The sequence below is a fragment of the Chionomys nivalis genome, chromosome 9 (genome assembly GCF_950005125.1).
Source record: "Chionomys nivalis chromosome 9, mChiNiv1.1, whole genome shotgun sequence".
NCBI classification, from domain to species: Eukaryota; Metazoa; Chordata; class Mammalia; order Rodentia; family Cricetidae; genus Chionomys; species Chionomys nivalis.
Window position 1 is genome coordinate 49,616,307 of NC_080094.1, and position 16,748 is coordinate 49,633,054.

A 16,748-nucleotide genomic window follows, 5' to 3' on the forward strand; every position below is an offset into this window, starting at 1 on the left:
ATAGGCAGATGGATGGGCTTTAAAGGGCATCTTAAGTCCTAAAACCAACGAATGCCTTTCCTCACAAGACAAAGGGGACTATGATTAGGTCAAGGCTTTGAGGAGGGGAGAACATCCTACAGCATCTGTCTGGGCCAGAGGCAGTGACAAGGGTGCTTGAAAATGAAGCTGAGAGACAGAAGAGGTCTGTGCACTGTGACTGTGGCTGGATTGGAGGTGAAAAAGGAGGGCCAACAACCGCATCCGCACCTGGGCAACTTCTAGGAGCTGGAGAGGCAAGGTAGGACATTATACCAGGGCCTCCTATGGACAATCTAGCCTGGTCCACTTTAATTTGGGCACAATAAGAAATGTCTTAGATGTCTAACTCATCAAACTATAAGTTTGATAAAAAAAATACTAGGATAGATTCTAAGTGAAATCAACCATACTTGTGATACAGACATTTCAAGGAGAATAGTAAGACACTACACGATTGTAAGCATAGCCTTGCTCTAGCAGTATGTGGCTACCTTCCTCCTGCTTGCTCTTTGGAGGTGGAATTATTCAATTTTATACTAACGCAAACTTGGATCACGTTAGTTAACATTGAATTTTACTACCAAGAAGACCAGTTGCTAACGTGTTGTAAAAGCCAGAGGCTTCCTCAGTTTGATGTTACTAGGCTCTATCATTTTGATCCTTGGAATTGAGTGTTTGGGATGATGGGGAGGCTGATCACAGGAATGCTACATCAAATATTAGACTGTGAGGATGTTCACAGTTCTTATATCTTCTATGTCATATAAGATAGATATGTAAGATTATATCTTATCTGCACTTGCATTTCCTTCTCCACCCTGGGATCCACCCAGGATCCCAAAGGTTTTCAAAGAAAATTCCCTTCCCCTCTACCTGTCCCTTGCCTTCAATCTAGTAAAAGACTTTCAGGCTATACTTTAAACATTATATACCTGGGTGACCTGTATACATTAAACATTATATACCTGGGTGACCTGTATACCTTAAACATTATATACCTGGGTGACCTGTATACCTTAAACATTATATACCTGGGTGACCTGTATACCTTAAACATTATATACCTGGGTGACCTGTATACCTTAAACATTATATACCTGGGTGACCTGTATACCTTAAACATTATATACCTGGGTGACCTGTATACCTTAAGCATTGTATACCTGGGTGACCTGTATACCTTAAACATTGTATACCTGGGTGACCTGTATACCTTAAACATTTGCCTTTTCTTGATTCCAATATCACCATACCCCACCTCCACAGATATTTCAACTCCTTCCACTTCTTATTGGTGGCGTGGGGTTTTATTTTCCCACATTGGTAAAGGAGCAGGAGAATGTGTTCTTCTCCAGCAGGTGAATCTGACACAGAGAGCTTTGTGTGTCCACAAAACTGCCCTGGTCGGTGCAACATCAACAGGGGCCCGTCCTGGAAGCCACCACTTACTGTAGGATTCCCACGTAGTTCTCAATTTCTGACAAGGGAGCTTTCCTCCAGTTCTTTTTATATCCAATCACTAGAGTGTTTGGCTTCATTCTCCCCAAGCCTGAGGCCTAAACAGAGGACATAAACACATGAGCAATCCTTCCGGTGCCAGTGAAATACTACTGCAAATGAAAAACGATGTCAAAGAGCACTGGAGTAATGTTCTGAAGATTAGATTACATCTTAATGTATGTCCTTCATGCCCGTACCCAAGCATAAAATAGGAAGATCAGTTCTAAATCATCTCAGCCATAAATGGGTTTTAGATGACAGGAATGTAGCTTTGCTAAATTAGCAGTCATTTGCATTACTTCTGACACACTCATTAAAATGGTTCAATAATTTAAAATCAAGTAAGGGTTGGCTTAACTGTCGATGTGCATGTTATAACTTAGAGGTTCAGAACTCATTTCCAACAGTGATGTCCAAAATGTCATCAACAATAAAATCCACATTTTGGAGATCTCTGTATACAAGGACCGTTGAAAGCTTCCTTCTCTTATTTACCGAAGAATGACTGAACTGTGCTTCCCAAATAGACTGCTCCTGCATGGTAGTGTCCTTAGGTATTATATTTCATATCAAAAGTTTCGGTCAACTTTAAATGACAGGCTATGGCTTCCAGTTAATCAGATTTAATGTGGTCATATTATCAAGTCTGTATTATTTACGAAGTGATGTCTGAGGTACTTGGAGCTTGGAATAACATGAAGGAGACAAGCTGTACATAAGCAGTTGTAACCCAAGAGTAAATGCAACAGAGAAAGCCCAGGGACACTCGCGCCCCAGCTGATGGCTCACAGCTTCATGGGGAAGTGACATTCGTTCTGAATCTTCAAGTTTAATTGGACATTGACAAGTAGAGATAAGGAGAACTGCTAATGAAGGAAGGCCACTGGGTCCTGAAGATACTAGGGAAGCATCCAGCACCAGCCATGCTAGAGGACACAATCATGAGTAGAAGGACATAGGCACAATTGAAGGAACTTGGCCTTCCACACACTTGGTGCATGCTTCATGTGAAGCCACATGTTTAATTCTTTTTTTTTTTTACATTTATTTGAATGGTTTCTTTCTTTTTTTAAACATTTTTTTATTGATTTTTATTGAGCTCTACATTTTTCTCTGCTCCCTTCCTTGACTACCCCTCCCCCCAATCCTCCCTCAAGGTCCCCATGCTCCCCAATTTACTCAGGAGATCTTGTCTTTTTATACTTTCTATTTCCCATGTAGATTAGATCTATGTAAGTCTCTCTTAGTGTTCTCATTGTTGTCTAAGTTCTCTGGGATTGTGGTTTGTAAGCTGGCTTTCTTTGCTTTAAGTTTAAAAACCACCTATGAGTGAGTACACGTAATAATTGTCTTTCTCTGTTTGGGTTACCTCACTCAAAATAATTTTTTTCTAGCTCCATCTATTTTCCTGCAAAATTCAAGCTGTCATATTTTTCTGCTGTGTAGTACTCCATTGTGTAAATGTACCATGTTTCTTTACTTTCATTTTTCATGATTCTTTTACTATTTTTTTAAAAAAAAACTTTGACAATTTTATTCATGTCTATGCTGAATCCTGGGCCTTTTCATGCCCCTTCAGCCCCTCTCCACTCCTTGCCTTCTGCAGAAGCCCTTTTCCCTAACAAGCCAACACCTGTTTCGATGGTCATTTTTTTAAAAGATTTATTTACTTATTATGTATACAGTGTTCTGCCTGCATGTATGCCTGCATGTCAGAAGAGGGCACTAGATCTCATTACTGATGGTTGTGAGCCACCATGTAGTTGCTGGGAATTGAACTCGGTACCTTTGGAAGAGCAGGCAGGGCTCATCTCTCTAGCCTCGATGGCCATCTTCTTAGTCCACCGAGTTTAACTGTGGTCAGTTGCATGGCCAAAAATACTTGTGAGGCTATTAACTGGTACACAGTCAACTTATTGATGGATATACAGCTGAAGAAAATGACTTTATTTTCCCCAGCACCCATAAATTGCCCATAGCCCTTCTGTAATGGGTGAGGCCTCCGGAGTCCTCTCCCCCATGCACGACAAATCATTCTTGGTCCAATATTGTGTAGGTCTTGTGCAGGTAACCACAGCTGCAGTGAATCATGGCTGTGATGCCCATGTCATGTCTGGAAGATGCTATTCTGTAGCAGCCCCAGCCCTGACTCTTACATTCTTTGTCTCCCTCTACTGTGACATCCCCTAGGCTTGGAGAGAATGATGTTGTTAACCCCTTTGGGGCTCAGTACACCACAATCATTTACTCTTCATAGGTTGACTAGTTGTGAGTCTTTCAACATTAAGTAACACCTATTGCAAAAGAAGCTTCTCTGATGAAGGCTGGAACCAGCACTAACCTGTGGCCATAGACATCCTGTCTATTTAGTAAAACAAGAAGAGCAGTCTCTTCTCTGAAGTCAGTGACCTCCCTACTCATAGGCTTTTGACCAGGTTTCTATTAAAAGAGTTCTCTAGTGTGGAGGAGGCCTCAAATCCAAACAAAAGCCTCTAGTTATCTCTATAACGAACATGCCGCTGTTACACAAGTGGGGGTGTCTTGCCAGACAGGTGATTTTTGCAGAGTGTCTGGGCAGAGGCTGTGACTGCAAAGGCTGATCAGCTGATCCAAGGGTGTGGCAGACCGGGATGCTGCAAGTTCAGAGCCAAGAACTTCCTATTGCCTCCCTGTGGGCCAGCTAACATATTTGCGGTCACTAGGCTAAGATTTTGAAATACACAAATGCTATATTCAGAGAGTCTTTTGGATTGGGGAACAAGTTTCTGTATTCACTACATAAGTAGAAGAGGGAAGGGCAAAGGAAAGAACAAGAAAGAGAGAAAACTGCAGACTCCGGCATGTAGCCATAGAAATGATCACATTTATTTAATGTTCTGGAAATAATTCTCAAGGCTGGAGCGGTTTTCCACCCTGATCCACATGAATTTATTAGTGGGGTCTCACAGCTGCCCACCCGTCATTTGCAAAGAAAAAATAGGAAAGATGCCTGACCGGACCACGGCTACCTGCTGTACGAGACGCAGAGTTTGAAGTTTTAATAGGGTCGTGAATGTCCTCAACCACCGGAACAAATTTGCATTTCAATGAGTGTGGGGACAGAACGGTGCTGGTAGCAAAAGGCAAACTCATTTTCTGTTTCCAGTCGATCATTTCTAGTTCAATGTAACAGAACCTCGGCTTTTGCCTGTCACAAAGAATTTGAAATGTGTTCCCTGATCATCTGTCTCGGTCTCTGATGTTTCCTTGGTGAGTGGCCTAACTCTAGCCATTGTTTTGAGGTGCATCATCCATTGCCTCTGTGCTCACTCCCTCAGTGCCTGCCTTACCTGCAGGAGACTCCGGACACCATCTCTGAAATAGTCTGCTGCCACTGCCGCGTAAAACGCCTTGATTTTGTTCTTTATAAGCCAGGCCTGTTTTTTAGCCATGCCGCTGTTCATCTCCTTGACACACAGCTTGCGAGGGCCCTGTGTGATGCAATGAAATATTAGTTAGAAGCCAAATTATTATACGTCACACTACTGTTGTTTTCCAAGTGACCAAACCAGCCAGTCAAGCCCCATTGAATGAAGATATGGGATTGAGGGAAATGTACCCCCTTAAATGGGAACCTTGTTTTGGGAGAGGACCTGCGCTGCTCACTTTGAAATATAACACATTTTCAACCCCAAATTCAGGCTTAATAACACCCACTTAAACAATTGCCTTCTACAGAATGGAAACAAAAGCTGAGGGTGTTGGTGGAACACAGGGAAAACACTCAGAACGTGACTGAAGAGGCTCATGATGAATCCACAATCAATCTGTGATTCTACAGTGAGAGCCACGTTTATGAACCTCAGAGAAATCTCAGTTAGATCCCGATTTCCAGAAATGGACAGAGCTCTTGGGAGCCAGTGTATGACGAACTGCAAGTTTTGCCACAAATGCACATCCTGTCAGTTCTGTTGGTGCCTAAGCACTGCCTGTAGGTGTGGTAAGAATTCCTTCATTCTATTTTCTCTCTGCATCAATACACTTATAATTGGGCAAGTTAATGCTTCCTCCTTGTTCATTAAATTTGGTGGGGATGAAAGGCCATGTGTCTATGACATGAGAGAAGTGAGACAGGCTAAGGGAAACAAAGACAGGCATGGGGGTGGTAAAGCATCTAGTAAGCTCAAGGTTTAATTCTGGAAACCAATGTTCAACTAACAAGTCCTCTTCCTTAAAGGTCCAGGTTCCTCCCCTTCTTCTCATGACTTAATGCAGTCCCAGAGGTATTTCTGTTTGTCACCCATGTGTCTGGCCAGACAGACGTGAGCCACCTACTTTCTCCAGTGTAAAGAGGGATTTGTATTTTGTTTGGATGTCTTTGATTTCAAGTCCTTTGACATCTTGATCCCATGTGGTGAACTGCCCCTAGAGGGTGTGGAGTAGGGCATAAGCATCCGTATTTCTGATAAATTTCCAGGTGCTTCAGACGTTACTGGTTCCCCAGGCTGCACTTAGAATGGCAGACTCGGGTCTTTGACAGGAAAAAAAGGACTTCAGGATACAAGAAAATAAGGTTCAAGATTTGGCGTCAGACAGACCGTTTCTAGCCCAGCGCTTGGCTACTTTGGAAGTCATGGCTTATCTCTGAGCTTTGAAATCTTATTCTGGATGTGGGAATAAACGCCCTTTCCCTGCATGGCTGTCTGAGTAGTAACAGTAAGCAAGACATCTCGTGCTAAGCTTGGAAAGCGCCAGGTGCCTACCTACAGCCGACTTCTGCCATTGCAAGTGGATGTTCATAATTTCACTGACATCCCAGGCCTAATTCTGTATTGTGTCTGCTCTGCCACACCTTTGGAATGTCACTGAGCTGGGAGTCAGGGTGCTGGGTCTAAATGTGGTTTCTGGACTGACTCGCTGGCACAAATGGTGTCCTTTCTTGAGGGAAAATGTATTTATACAAATAAGGCAATTTCTGGGTGACCACTGCCCAAGATAACAGCTCTCGTCCACATGTTGCCCCTGAGCATAAGAGATATCCTAGAGGTCCTGGTACACAAATATATGTAACATAAACCTCATTAGCATTTGTACTGATTGCATGTTGAAATAACGTTTTGGACATATTTGAGTTAAACAAAAGAAATTATTAAAAATAATTTGATCTATCTTTTGTCTTTTTACTTGACAACTAGAGGATTTTAAATTATACATACAGTACGTATTATATTTCTATCATACAGCACTAATTGAGCTTCGGGGCCACTTCCATTTTGGTATTTTGTTTAAATTGGATCAATTGTTCTTTATGTAGTTAGTCGCTTGCCAGCATATGTTCTAGAAGTTACCAATATTCCCCCCAAAATTGATTCACTTATGTTAGTCAAAAAGCAAGAGCCTTCAATGAAGATAGAAAAGGTGGAGCCATCAGGAGGATGGTTATTGAGCCTGACCACCTGGACCTAAGAAAGGTATGATAGAGAGTATGGGGGAAGTTTCACTCAGGGCTCCAGAAGTCAGTGCCTTTTAAACTCCTAGCCCTCCCGTGGGCATTCTAGGCTTCACCCATGACAAGAGGAAGAAAGAATATTGTACTGAAGGTCGCTTAATGTTGATGACAACCATCAGACGGAAGAACAACCAACAACTGAGAAAGATGTTAGCCCATCAGAGTTCTAAGCTACCCTGCAATGACTGTTAACTCCTGGGGAAAATGGCACTTACTTAAAGAAATATATCTAACGTATGTCTGTTAGTATTACAAAAATCTGGATTAAACATTAATGGTGACAGATTTATTTTAATAACTGAATTTGCCATACTGAAAAGTCATAGAAATATTTCATACAGAATCTCTTTTTGCTAAAAGGGATTACGATGTTCTTGTAGAGCACTCATTAATATGAGTTAGACTGTAAGGCACGTAAGAAGGCTAAAGCCACCAACAGAAGGGGGACATTCTGGAGCATAATTAACCAATAGTCAAATATGCCATGATCACAAAAATGGATTTTATCACCAAATTAATATATTATTGAGATTAACTTCCGTCAGCATTCCCAAATATGAGCACACGAATTAATTCTCCAATTTGAAAAATGTGTATATTTATATCAACTATGCTTCCATATGTTGAGAGTCTCATGATTTTGCTTTCATTGCTTCTCTGGTTGGAACTACCAGAGGCTAATTTCTCTCCTTTTCTGATTTGTCCCATGAACCACGTTATATACCCTACTGCACATTCTTAGGTCATTTCATTCTTCCTCTATTTGTGATGTCATTATTTTATTAGCATCTTTATAGAGGCCCACTGACACAAAGAGTTTAGCATCCCTCATCTGAAATTTTGACGCTGAACAAGAAAAAGACAAGAGAAGGGAGAGAGTGAAGGGATAGCTCTTCATGGCTGAACATGAGTTAGGTGCATAGGGGTCTAGCAAATCCACTGCCTGGACCTGAGGGTATCTGGGTTTTGGTTGAAGACTACATATTTCAGGAATGAAAATAGCAACTATCATACTTTCTCAATAATAACATCATAACATTACCAAAAATAACAAAGTTAATTCAGTATTTACTGTTTGACAGACACGAAATAGTGCATGAAGTCACATATAATTCTCACGATGACCCTAAAACAGATGATTCTTTTATTCAGAGGGACTAAGCTATGTGTATAAATGAATCAAAGCTAATAAGTAGCTAAATAGTGGTTCCGAATTTGATTGTCAGTTTCAAAGACCCTGGGGAACTTGCTTCCTGGAGTTGAAAGCAAAATTGTAGCCCCCTTCCCATCATCACTACTTAACATTTCCATAAGGCTGGCTTAACCATCATCAGTATTCTTTGGGGAAAGACATTTCCAGTGGTACGCTGCCTCCCCTGCATCCCTTTCCATCTGTCTCCTTGGAAAGATGATTGACAGCTGAGCCTTGAATCTAAACATTCCGACAGCATCCGTAGCCTCAGGAGTTCACAGGAAGTAACTAACCGGGAAGTCTTTAATCGATGCAGTAACTGTTTTCTGTTCCCAAGAGAATTTCGGCATTGGGGAGTCGGACTCACGGGGCTTTCACGGAGACATCAGCACAGTTATGTGAAGTGTTATCCAATATATGTATGAACCTACCAGATCACACATTTACTTCACATGAAAAGGTTTTCTAGGACTGTAGTCCTTTTTGCAGCTAAGGAATCAAAGGGTTAGTTAAAAGCGGGGTTTCTTGTCTCCATGGAAGACCTTTTCTCCCTTGCCAATATATGACTGTTTATATTTCTTGTTCATTTCTCCGGTCCTGAAGATATTTTCTTGCTTGCTAAACCAAATTTTCTCTAAATTGCTAGAGCAGAAAAACACCCCAAACTGCTTATTCCATCAAAACCGCTTCCTATATTATATTGGCCAAAATGAAATCCACTAATCCAGGGCACTAAAGTTGATAATAAGAGAGAAAGGCTCTTGATAAGTTTTTAACAAATTCTCTGGAGTCACAGTTGGCCATAACTTAACCTGTCAATCTTCCCGACTCAGTAGCTCTCTCCACCCCACTGGATAATTGTATTTAGTAATATTGCTTGAGTTACTGTCATCTAAGCACAGAAAGAAAAGAGAACGTGGCCAACTTTCAGAGCATTTAGGATATTGCTAAGTTTTAAAAGATGTTTGAGTGTTTCTTAAGATGCAATATGGTAAATCAGTTCACTGCGTCGTTGACTGCCATCACACGCATCCCTTAGCAAGACTGGAAATGTAAAGAGTGGTCCTTGTGACAGTTCCCTCAGGCTGTCCAGGCTTTCTTCCTCATGGCCTAACAAGAGGTGCCCTGGGAGGCCGCCATGACATCCCAATTGCCATTTTCTTGTTAGGATGGCCCAGTACATGATTTAATTTTTTCTGCTTCTTTTTTTTCCAGTTAGTAAAATAAAAACGAGAATTTCTTTGTTTTCTGTGTCTTATGTGCTTGCAGATCAAATAAGAAACTGGGAAGATGCTTGGAAGACTATGTAAGTATTTAGTCATGTAAACACGTGTTGATAAACATTTAAATTGAGAGAGATACAGAGAGAGCATACAGACAGAGAAGGAGAAAAAATGAGAATATACATGAAGGCAGGTTAGTATGGAGGATTTAGATATATTTTAATTTTAATTTCAATGCTTTCATTCCCTTTGGAGAATTAATAAATAATAATTGTTGACTTTTTAGCATCTACTTTGAAAACCTTCTAGAAAAATCTCTAGTCCCTTGTTAGTCCCCCGCACAGTCTCAAACAACAGGAAGTTTGCTCAACTCTGTCAAAGGTGTGGAATGCTTAGCTTAATTCCCCAGGTATCTGCAGTGTCATCACAATTATCTAAATATTTAATCTAAAATCCATTATGTCTGGTTTCTTCTCATTGGCTTCCATAGACTCATGAGTGTTCTGGTATGATCTTTCCTACTGTTTTAATTTAGACAGTTATCAACCCAGATATCTCCATTTTATTTCTGAGCCAGTTGTGTTCTCGAGTCAAAGGCCGTAACTTAAAAATATTTATCACTTTTAAGTGGTCTTCTGAGAAATCAGAAATATATTTCATCTATCTATTTAAATTCACGATTACTTTTTCTGCTAGTTCTGAGTCAAAGAGAACTCTTGTTCAAGCTATCCTGTCACTTTCCTATTACTGTAGGTATTGGCTGTGGTACCTAAAATATCTCAAGGTGAGCACTTCCCTTGGGTGAGCACTTCCCCTTGGGTGAGCATTCCCCTTGGGTAAGCACTCTCCTTGGGTGGATACTCCCCTTGGGTGAGCATTCCCCTTGGGTAAGCGCTCTCCTTGGGTGGATACTCCCCTTGGGTGAGCACTCCCCTTGAATGAAGCAACCCTTACCACAAAGACTTCACAGCAGATGCAGAGGCCGCTATTCTTCGTAAAAGCATGGGTTATATCCAAGAGAGCGGGTCTTGCCATGGGTCCCCCTGTTAAGACAATGCACTGGGGTCTGAAAGGAAAGAAGACATGAGAATTGGCCAGTGCAAGAAGCATGTGAGCCCAGAACCCCATAAAGGAAATAAGGTAAAGAGAAGAAAAAATCAGAAACGTGGAAAAATAGAACATCCATTTCCTTAATAATTTCTTGGATTTCCCACCAGAGTCCTTGAATTATCCTGACTGCATCTTGTCATCTTAGGAAGTTTTGTTTAACTAATCACAGCAGAAGTATGAAGTAGGGAAAGGGTAGTCCCAGGCTCCCCTTGTCGTCCTGTTTTGGGCACTACATCACCCCAGGTCTCCAGACAGCCTGTCCATCTCCCATCAGTATTTTCACTGACCTCCCTTGTTGGCTTATGTTGTGAGGCACCATTATATATAACTAGTGAAGATCTACAATCACTGCTTCTCCTTAGGGAATTCATTAAACCACACAGTCCCAGACTGAATGCAGATAAGACCAGGGATTACCACTCATGGGGATCTGACATCAAGTCCTTTAAGTCTTTGTGACTCCAGGCACAGAACAGCAGGGTGAGGAGCTATGGCTCTAGGTGGGCAGAGCTCAAAACGGAAGGAAAAACATGCTCATTTCTGCTCTTGGTAACAGCGTGAATTCTATCCAAGAACGCAGGCCTTCTGCCACTGTGAAATTAGGTAGCTTTGCTATTCATGTCTGAAATGAGCCCACAAAGCTACTTGCAGCTACACTGATGTATTTGGCTTCCTCTAAATGAAAGACACTTGGAATGTGGAACACCAGGGGACCCCCCAAAACCAACTTTACCTGAAATTTTTCACATGGTCTTCCACTGTGGTTAATTCCAGAGCATTGTCTAAGGCACTCACATAGGAAAGCGCCTGGGTGGAGGAGCCCCAGTTCACATCTGTGGACAAAGAAGGAAATTGGTACCTCCCCAAAATTGACCTTTTCTCTGCATGCCTTGAATACTTTTTAGTAAACCATTCTCTCCTGCAAGTTTTCTTGCCTATGCAAGCAGTGATGAAAACCCAAGTTAGAGAAAATGCAACAAAGAGTCGTGTACCCTCCCGTGAGCACCACGTGAATCATTAGGAATGAGCCTCCCTTCCAGCCAGGGTCACAGTGTGAACCTGCAGCCCCAGAAAGCCTGTTCAGTAAGAAAGACTGCGTGGTGATGCCCACACAGGCGGAAAGCCCAAGGCCTTCACAAATTCTTCATAGGAAACAAAAGAGGGATTTCTGTGTGCAGGGTTAGTGCACAGTCATCTTTCTCTTCTGAGCGGCAGAGCTCATCAGCTTGGGAAGTTTTGCTTGTGGGGGTCTTGAGGAGAGTTTTAGCTCTTTAGCGAGTGTCTCAGTCTGTCTTGCCAGAAACTAACCTTTCAAAGAGGGAGCTCAACGCTCTCCCTGCTTCAAAAGCAGTGAGTTTAAATATTAAATGGACTTGGTAAGTTTCATGATGGGAGTCTCAGGGATAAACTGACAGATCTTCCCGGATGGCAGGTCTCCTGAGGCTTGTTGTGGAGCGTGGGCACAGTGAATATTTTATCTGAGGATCGAGCAGAGTAATATGAAGTGTTGACTGTGTGTGTGTGTGTGTGTGCTCTCATGGCACAGCAAATGTGTTGGTGGTCAGAGGGCGAGTTTTGAGAGTGGGGTTTTCTCCTTCCTCTATAGGCTTGAAAGATTGCATTCAGGTGTTCAGGCTTACACGGCAAACATTTCACCTGCTGAGCTAAATTGCCACCCAGTACTCACCCTTTTAAGGCAAAACCCTCTACTAGTCAATTTGATATTCATATGTAACAGAAGCAACTGCAAACCATACCATATACCAAAATTAACTGCAGTAGATAAAGGACTGTAATCAATTATCAAAGTAGCAAAAGTTCTAAATGCCTGTAGCCTTAGGTTGAGGGAAGATGTCTCAGGTCTTTCTCTCTCTCTCTCTCTCTCTCTCTCTCTCTCTCTCTCTCTCTCTCTCTCTCTCTCACACACACACACACACACACACACACATTACAAAAGATAAAATATAAAAAGAAAGATCAATTAGTCTTGATTAAAAAATAAGAACGTTAAAAAAATAAAAAAAAGAATAAGAACGTGCTTTGATAAAAATGAACTATCAGGTAAATGAAACGAGAAGCCGTGCGCCTGGAGAAAAGAGTTAGAAAGCACATACTGCAAGAGGAGCCAGACTACACAAGGAAGCCTCACAATTAAGTTAGAAAGCAGTAAAAAAAGAAGACAAAGGACTTAAATAGCTGCTTAATAAGATGTATAAATGGCATGTACGATTTTCAGTGTCATTAGTCACTAGAAAAATGCAAACTAAGTGACAGTGGCTAGGACTACGCCTCTATCATGGGGACTTTAAAAACCAGCTGACAATGCTACCTGCTGACAAGGGTGTGGAGTGACCAGGACACCTTTTTAAACTGCTGTTTGGAATGGAAACTAAGACTATTGTGGCAGGCAATCTGGCAGTGAAGTTACGTACACTATGTATAAGCAGTCTTCCTCCTAAGCTTTTACTCAACAAAGATAAAAACACCGATCCAGCCGGGCGGTGGTGGCGCACGCCTTTAATCCCAGCACTCGGGAGGCAGAGACAGGCGGATCTTTGTGAGTTCGAGGCCAGCCTGGTCTACAAGAGCTAGTTCCAGGACAGGCTCCCGTAGCTACAGAGAAACCCTGTCTCGAAAAACCAAAAAAAAAAAAAAAAAAAAAAAAAACACCGATCCACTTAAATTATATGTATCTATTACATATATAAACAACACAATGATATTAATATATAAAATTGTATATATATATTGAAAATGATCCATATGTCTATGACCTGTCAATCGGCAGCGGAGACTTGTGGCATGTTCATCTATAGAACACCACTCATCAATATCAAAGGATAAATTGCTTATACATGCTTCAGTATGGACAAATCTAAAAGTTCATGCTAACCCAAAGACATTTATAAAGACTATATACCATGATTCTATTTATATGGTATTCTGGAAAAGACCAAGTCATAGGTTCAGAAGTTAGAAAAGTGATTGCTAGGAGCTAAGTTCTGGAGAAAGAGCCTGAACACTTAGGTGTCTAAGGGGACTCTTGGGGAAATCCTACACCTTTATTGTGATGGTGACAAGGGCTTATAAGTTTGTCAAAACTTATGGCTGTACATTTAAAGGGGGTGGAACTTTCCCAGCTGTAAATTGTACCCATCACTAATATTGTGTGTATCCACAATTCACCCCGTTCTTCTCCCTGGAGGCTCATTCTCTGGATCTGGCATAACCCACCTCCAAGTGGCTTGATATTGTTTTAGAACTTAATCCATTCATATCAACAAATATTTATTAAATTCATGTAGAGTATTTGGCTCTGTGAGTACAAACTGTGAACCAAGAAAGAATTTTGAACAACACCAAGGTTGCTTGCGCCTCCTCATTTTCCCAGCAATCAGTTACACTGCTCTTGTGATACTCACTCTTGGCTGTGAGTCAGAACTCCTTCAGGACAGGGGCCCTATCTCATTAGGACATTAGAAGAAGGAGATGGAAGGAAAGGCTTGTGAGGTTTGGAGTCACATGCCTGTGATCTAAATGTCAGCTCTATCACATTCTGACTTTTATTTTGGCAAGTGATCGACCCTTTGGAATTTCTCCAAAACTGTAAAGTGAGCCTCAGACCATCAGGTGTGCAGCATCACTGTGTAGATTAAATGAGCATACATATATACATGACTTGTATAGTGCTCCATGCTGCTAATGACTATTGTCTTTAGATTACGCAGCATTGTGATGGACTGCCTTGCACACACTACATGTAAGCATGTGTAAGCTACATGATAAACATTCAGTGGTTGGACAGAGAAGGCCATGGAAGGCCATCCTAGGTGGCCTTTATTCTCTTACCTGGCTTCTTATAAGTCACATAGATATAGAGGGATAACTCGATGACATAGGTGATGACAGCTGCCCACCAGTTGATGACGAACATGACTGCACAGCACAAAATTGCTCCAAAAAGAGATACCCACATGTTGTAAATCCCATATGCCGGCCTCCATCCTGGAAGGAAAAATAGCACAGGGAAAGTTTTGCTGCTGTCCACTCTCTATTGTAGGGTGCAGATAACATATTCCTCTAGCATAGAAAAAAAATGTAGTTTTTAGGTTCATTTCCTAAATCAACTGTTTTTCTATGTTCTTTGATCCTTGGTCTACAAAGAGATATTGTTTATACCAAAGACAATATTGTAAGATTTGAGAAATAGAAAACATCTGGGAAGTAGGTGGGCATCAACCAGACCCCTCTCTGCTTTCTGCGAGTCCTGACTGTCCTCCAAAATGACCAGACAGCAAGCATCTGAAATCACCATCAGGAATGGGAAGAAAGAAGGTAGGTTAGAAAATACATTGTCTTTGCAATAGGTAGGGTGGAAGAATCTCCTGTCTACTCAAGAACCAGTTACAAAAGCGGTCCCTTTGCTCCATTTGTAGAGCAATGGAGACAGCCTGCCTTATTAACATCCTAAGAGGACAGTGTTTGATCCTTCAAGAGCAATAATCTCACAGAAGAGAAATGTTTCTATTAGAAATGTTTCTTAAACCCAACACATTTATATATATATATATATATATGTAGTGTTTGGTATTTCGAGACAGAGTTTCTCTGTAGCTTTGGAACCTGTCCTGGAACTAGTTCTTGTAGACCAGGCTGGCCTTGAACTCAGAGATCTGCCTGCCTCTGTCTCCTGAGTGCTGGGATTAAAGTTGTGTGCCACCACCGTCTGGCATAGCATTATATTTTATAAAGTATCTGCCACAGTTATAATACACACAGATTTCTATGTTTCATTAGTTTTCTGAAGTGAAAGATACTTTGGTCAGGATGGGAAAATCTGAGCTGGAGAATGCATTTGGTCAATGGATGAATACAACTTCAAATCTGAACTTGCTGAAATACGATTGATTGCTCTCTAGAGGAGCAATTTCCTCAATGACCACAAGATGGAAATAGCACTCCAAGAACACCATTAGAAAAGCCCAACTTTTTCTTAGTTCTGCTTCATTTTGAGAGGCCAATGGAGGTCAGGTGGATGGGGAGAGGGTGGGGTGGATTTGGGGAGTCATATTTGGGGGTTATGTATCTACTTGCGTCTTCTTGGATATGTTTTTTTTCTATTTTTCTCCCCCCTTTTATTTTTTCCTATTATTCCTTTCTACTCTTCTGATAATTATTTTAACTGTTTTTTTTTTAATAGCAAAACATGGCATTTACAGTTTCATGCTAAGAAACAAACCACAGTAAAACTCGAACTCTTCAGTTACTTTCTGTAACCCAGTAGCCCTGCGTGGATAGGGGCTCCCCAGCTTCCCTTTCTGTAACCTAGTAGCCTGAGTGGATAGAGGCTCCCTGGCCTCCTTTGCAAACCTTGCTGCCCATAAGACTAAGGATGGTGGCAAACTCTAAAAGAGTATTTATTTAGTGTCTTGGAAGTCCTCATGATAATAAATGTTCTGAGAGTCATATGACCACCAGATGACTTTCTGGAAGCAACAGAAGGAATTTTATTGGCAGTGGAAGCAGAGAAGAGAGGAAGGGTGATGAGCAAGAGGAAGACTCGGGTGTGGAATTCGAAAGCATTTAAGAGCACAGCCCGGTTGTGCACTGATGCCCCTGGGGTGAGCACGGCACTAGATCTACATTGTCTCTACTCAGCAGGTAATTACGGGAACTGTTCATCCTTCTCTTCTGCACCATGGGCAGGAAACAAATTGATAGTGAGGAAGTCTCAAATATATACATTTATTCCACTTCTGTGGTCACTTTTACCCTGGAAATAAATAGTGGTGTTTTTCCACTGCTGAAATAAATGTGGTTTCTCTTGCAATGAATAATTTATTGCCACAGGAGAAAATTGACTTTACGGTTGGTCAAAAAGGCCATTGCTCATATGATTCTTTTTCTATTTCGGAAGTCATCCCCCAACTCACCAAAATAAAGTGGATTATGCTGCCTACTAAGATATAAGGAAACATAAAACACAGATTGAACACTTTTCAGACTTATTTCATTTTATTGAGACAAACTAACTGTTTGCTTAGGCTTATGGTTTTCATATCGGCTTACCTGGAGATTTGGCGTATGAGGCATGGAAACAGGAGAAATTAATAAGTGCGTACGAGGCCAGGAAGAAGTTGGAGATGATGGGGGCGATGACGTTCAGCTCCGCTGCAAGAGAAGCAGAACAGTGTGTGTACCTCTACCTCTGAGC

General features: G+C 41.4%; 1 protein-coding gene across 3 annotated transcripts in view; it reads right to left on the reverse strand.

Moving 5' to 3' along the window:
• Slc12a1 (solute carrier family 12 member 1) overlaps positions 1–16,748 on the reverse strand; it is an 82,338-nt gene that overhangs the window by 28,108 nt on the left and 37,482 nt on the right. For all 3 annotated transcript variants that reach the window (XM_057780467.1, XM_057780469.1, XM_057780470.1), the window contains exons 13-18: positions 16,604–16,705; positions 14,384–14,539; positions 11,268–11,367; positions 10,379–10,490; positions 4,851–4,991; positions 1,471–1,577 (exon numbers count right to left, since the gene is read on the reverse strand). In XM_057780467.1, coding sequence (XP_057636450.1) covers positions 1,471–1,577; positions 4,851–4,991; positions 10,379–10,490; positions 11,268–11,367; positions 14,384–14,539; positions 16,604–16,705 — 718 coding nt within the window. The remainder of the gene's footprint in view (positions 1–1,470; positions 1,578–4,850; positions 4,992–10,378; positions 10,491–11,267; positions 11,368–14,383; positions 14,540–16,603; positions 16,706–16,748) is intronic.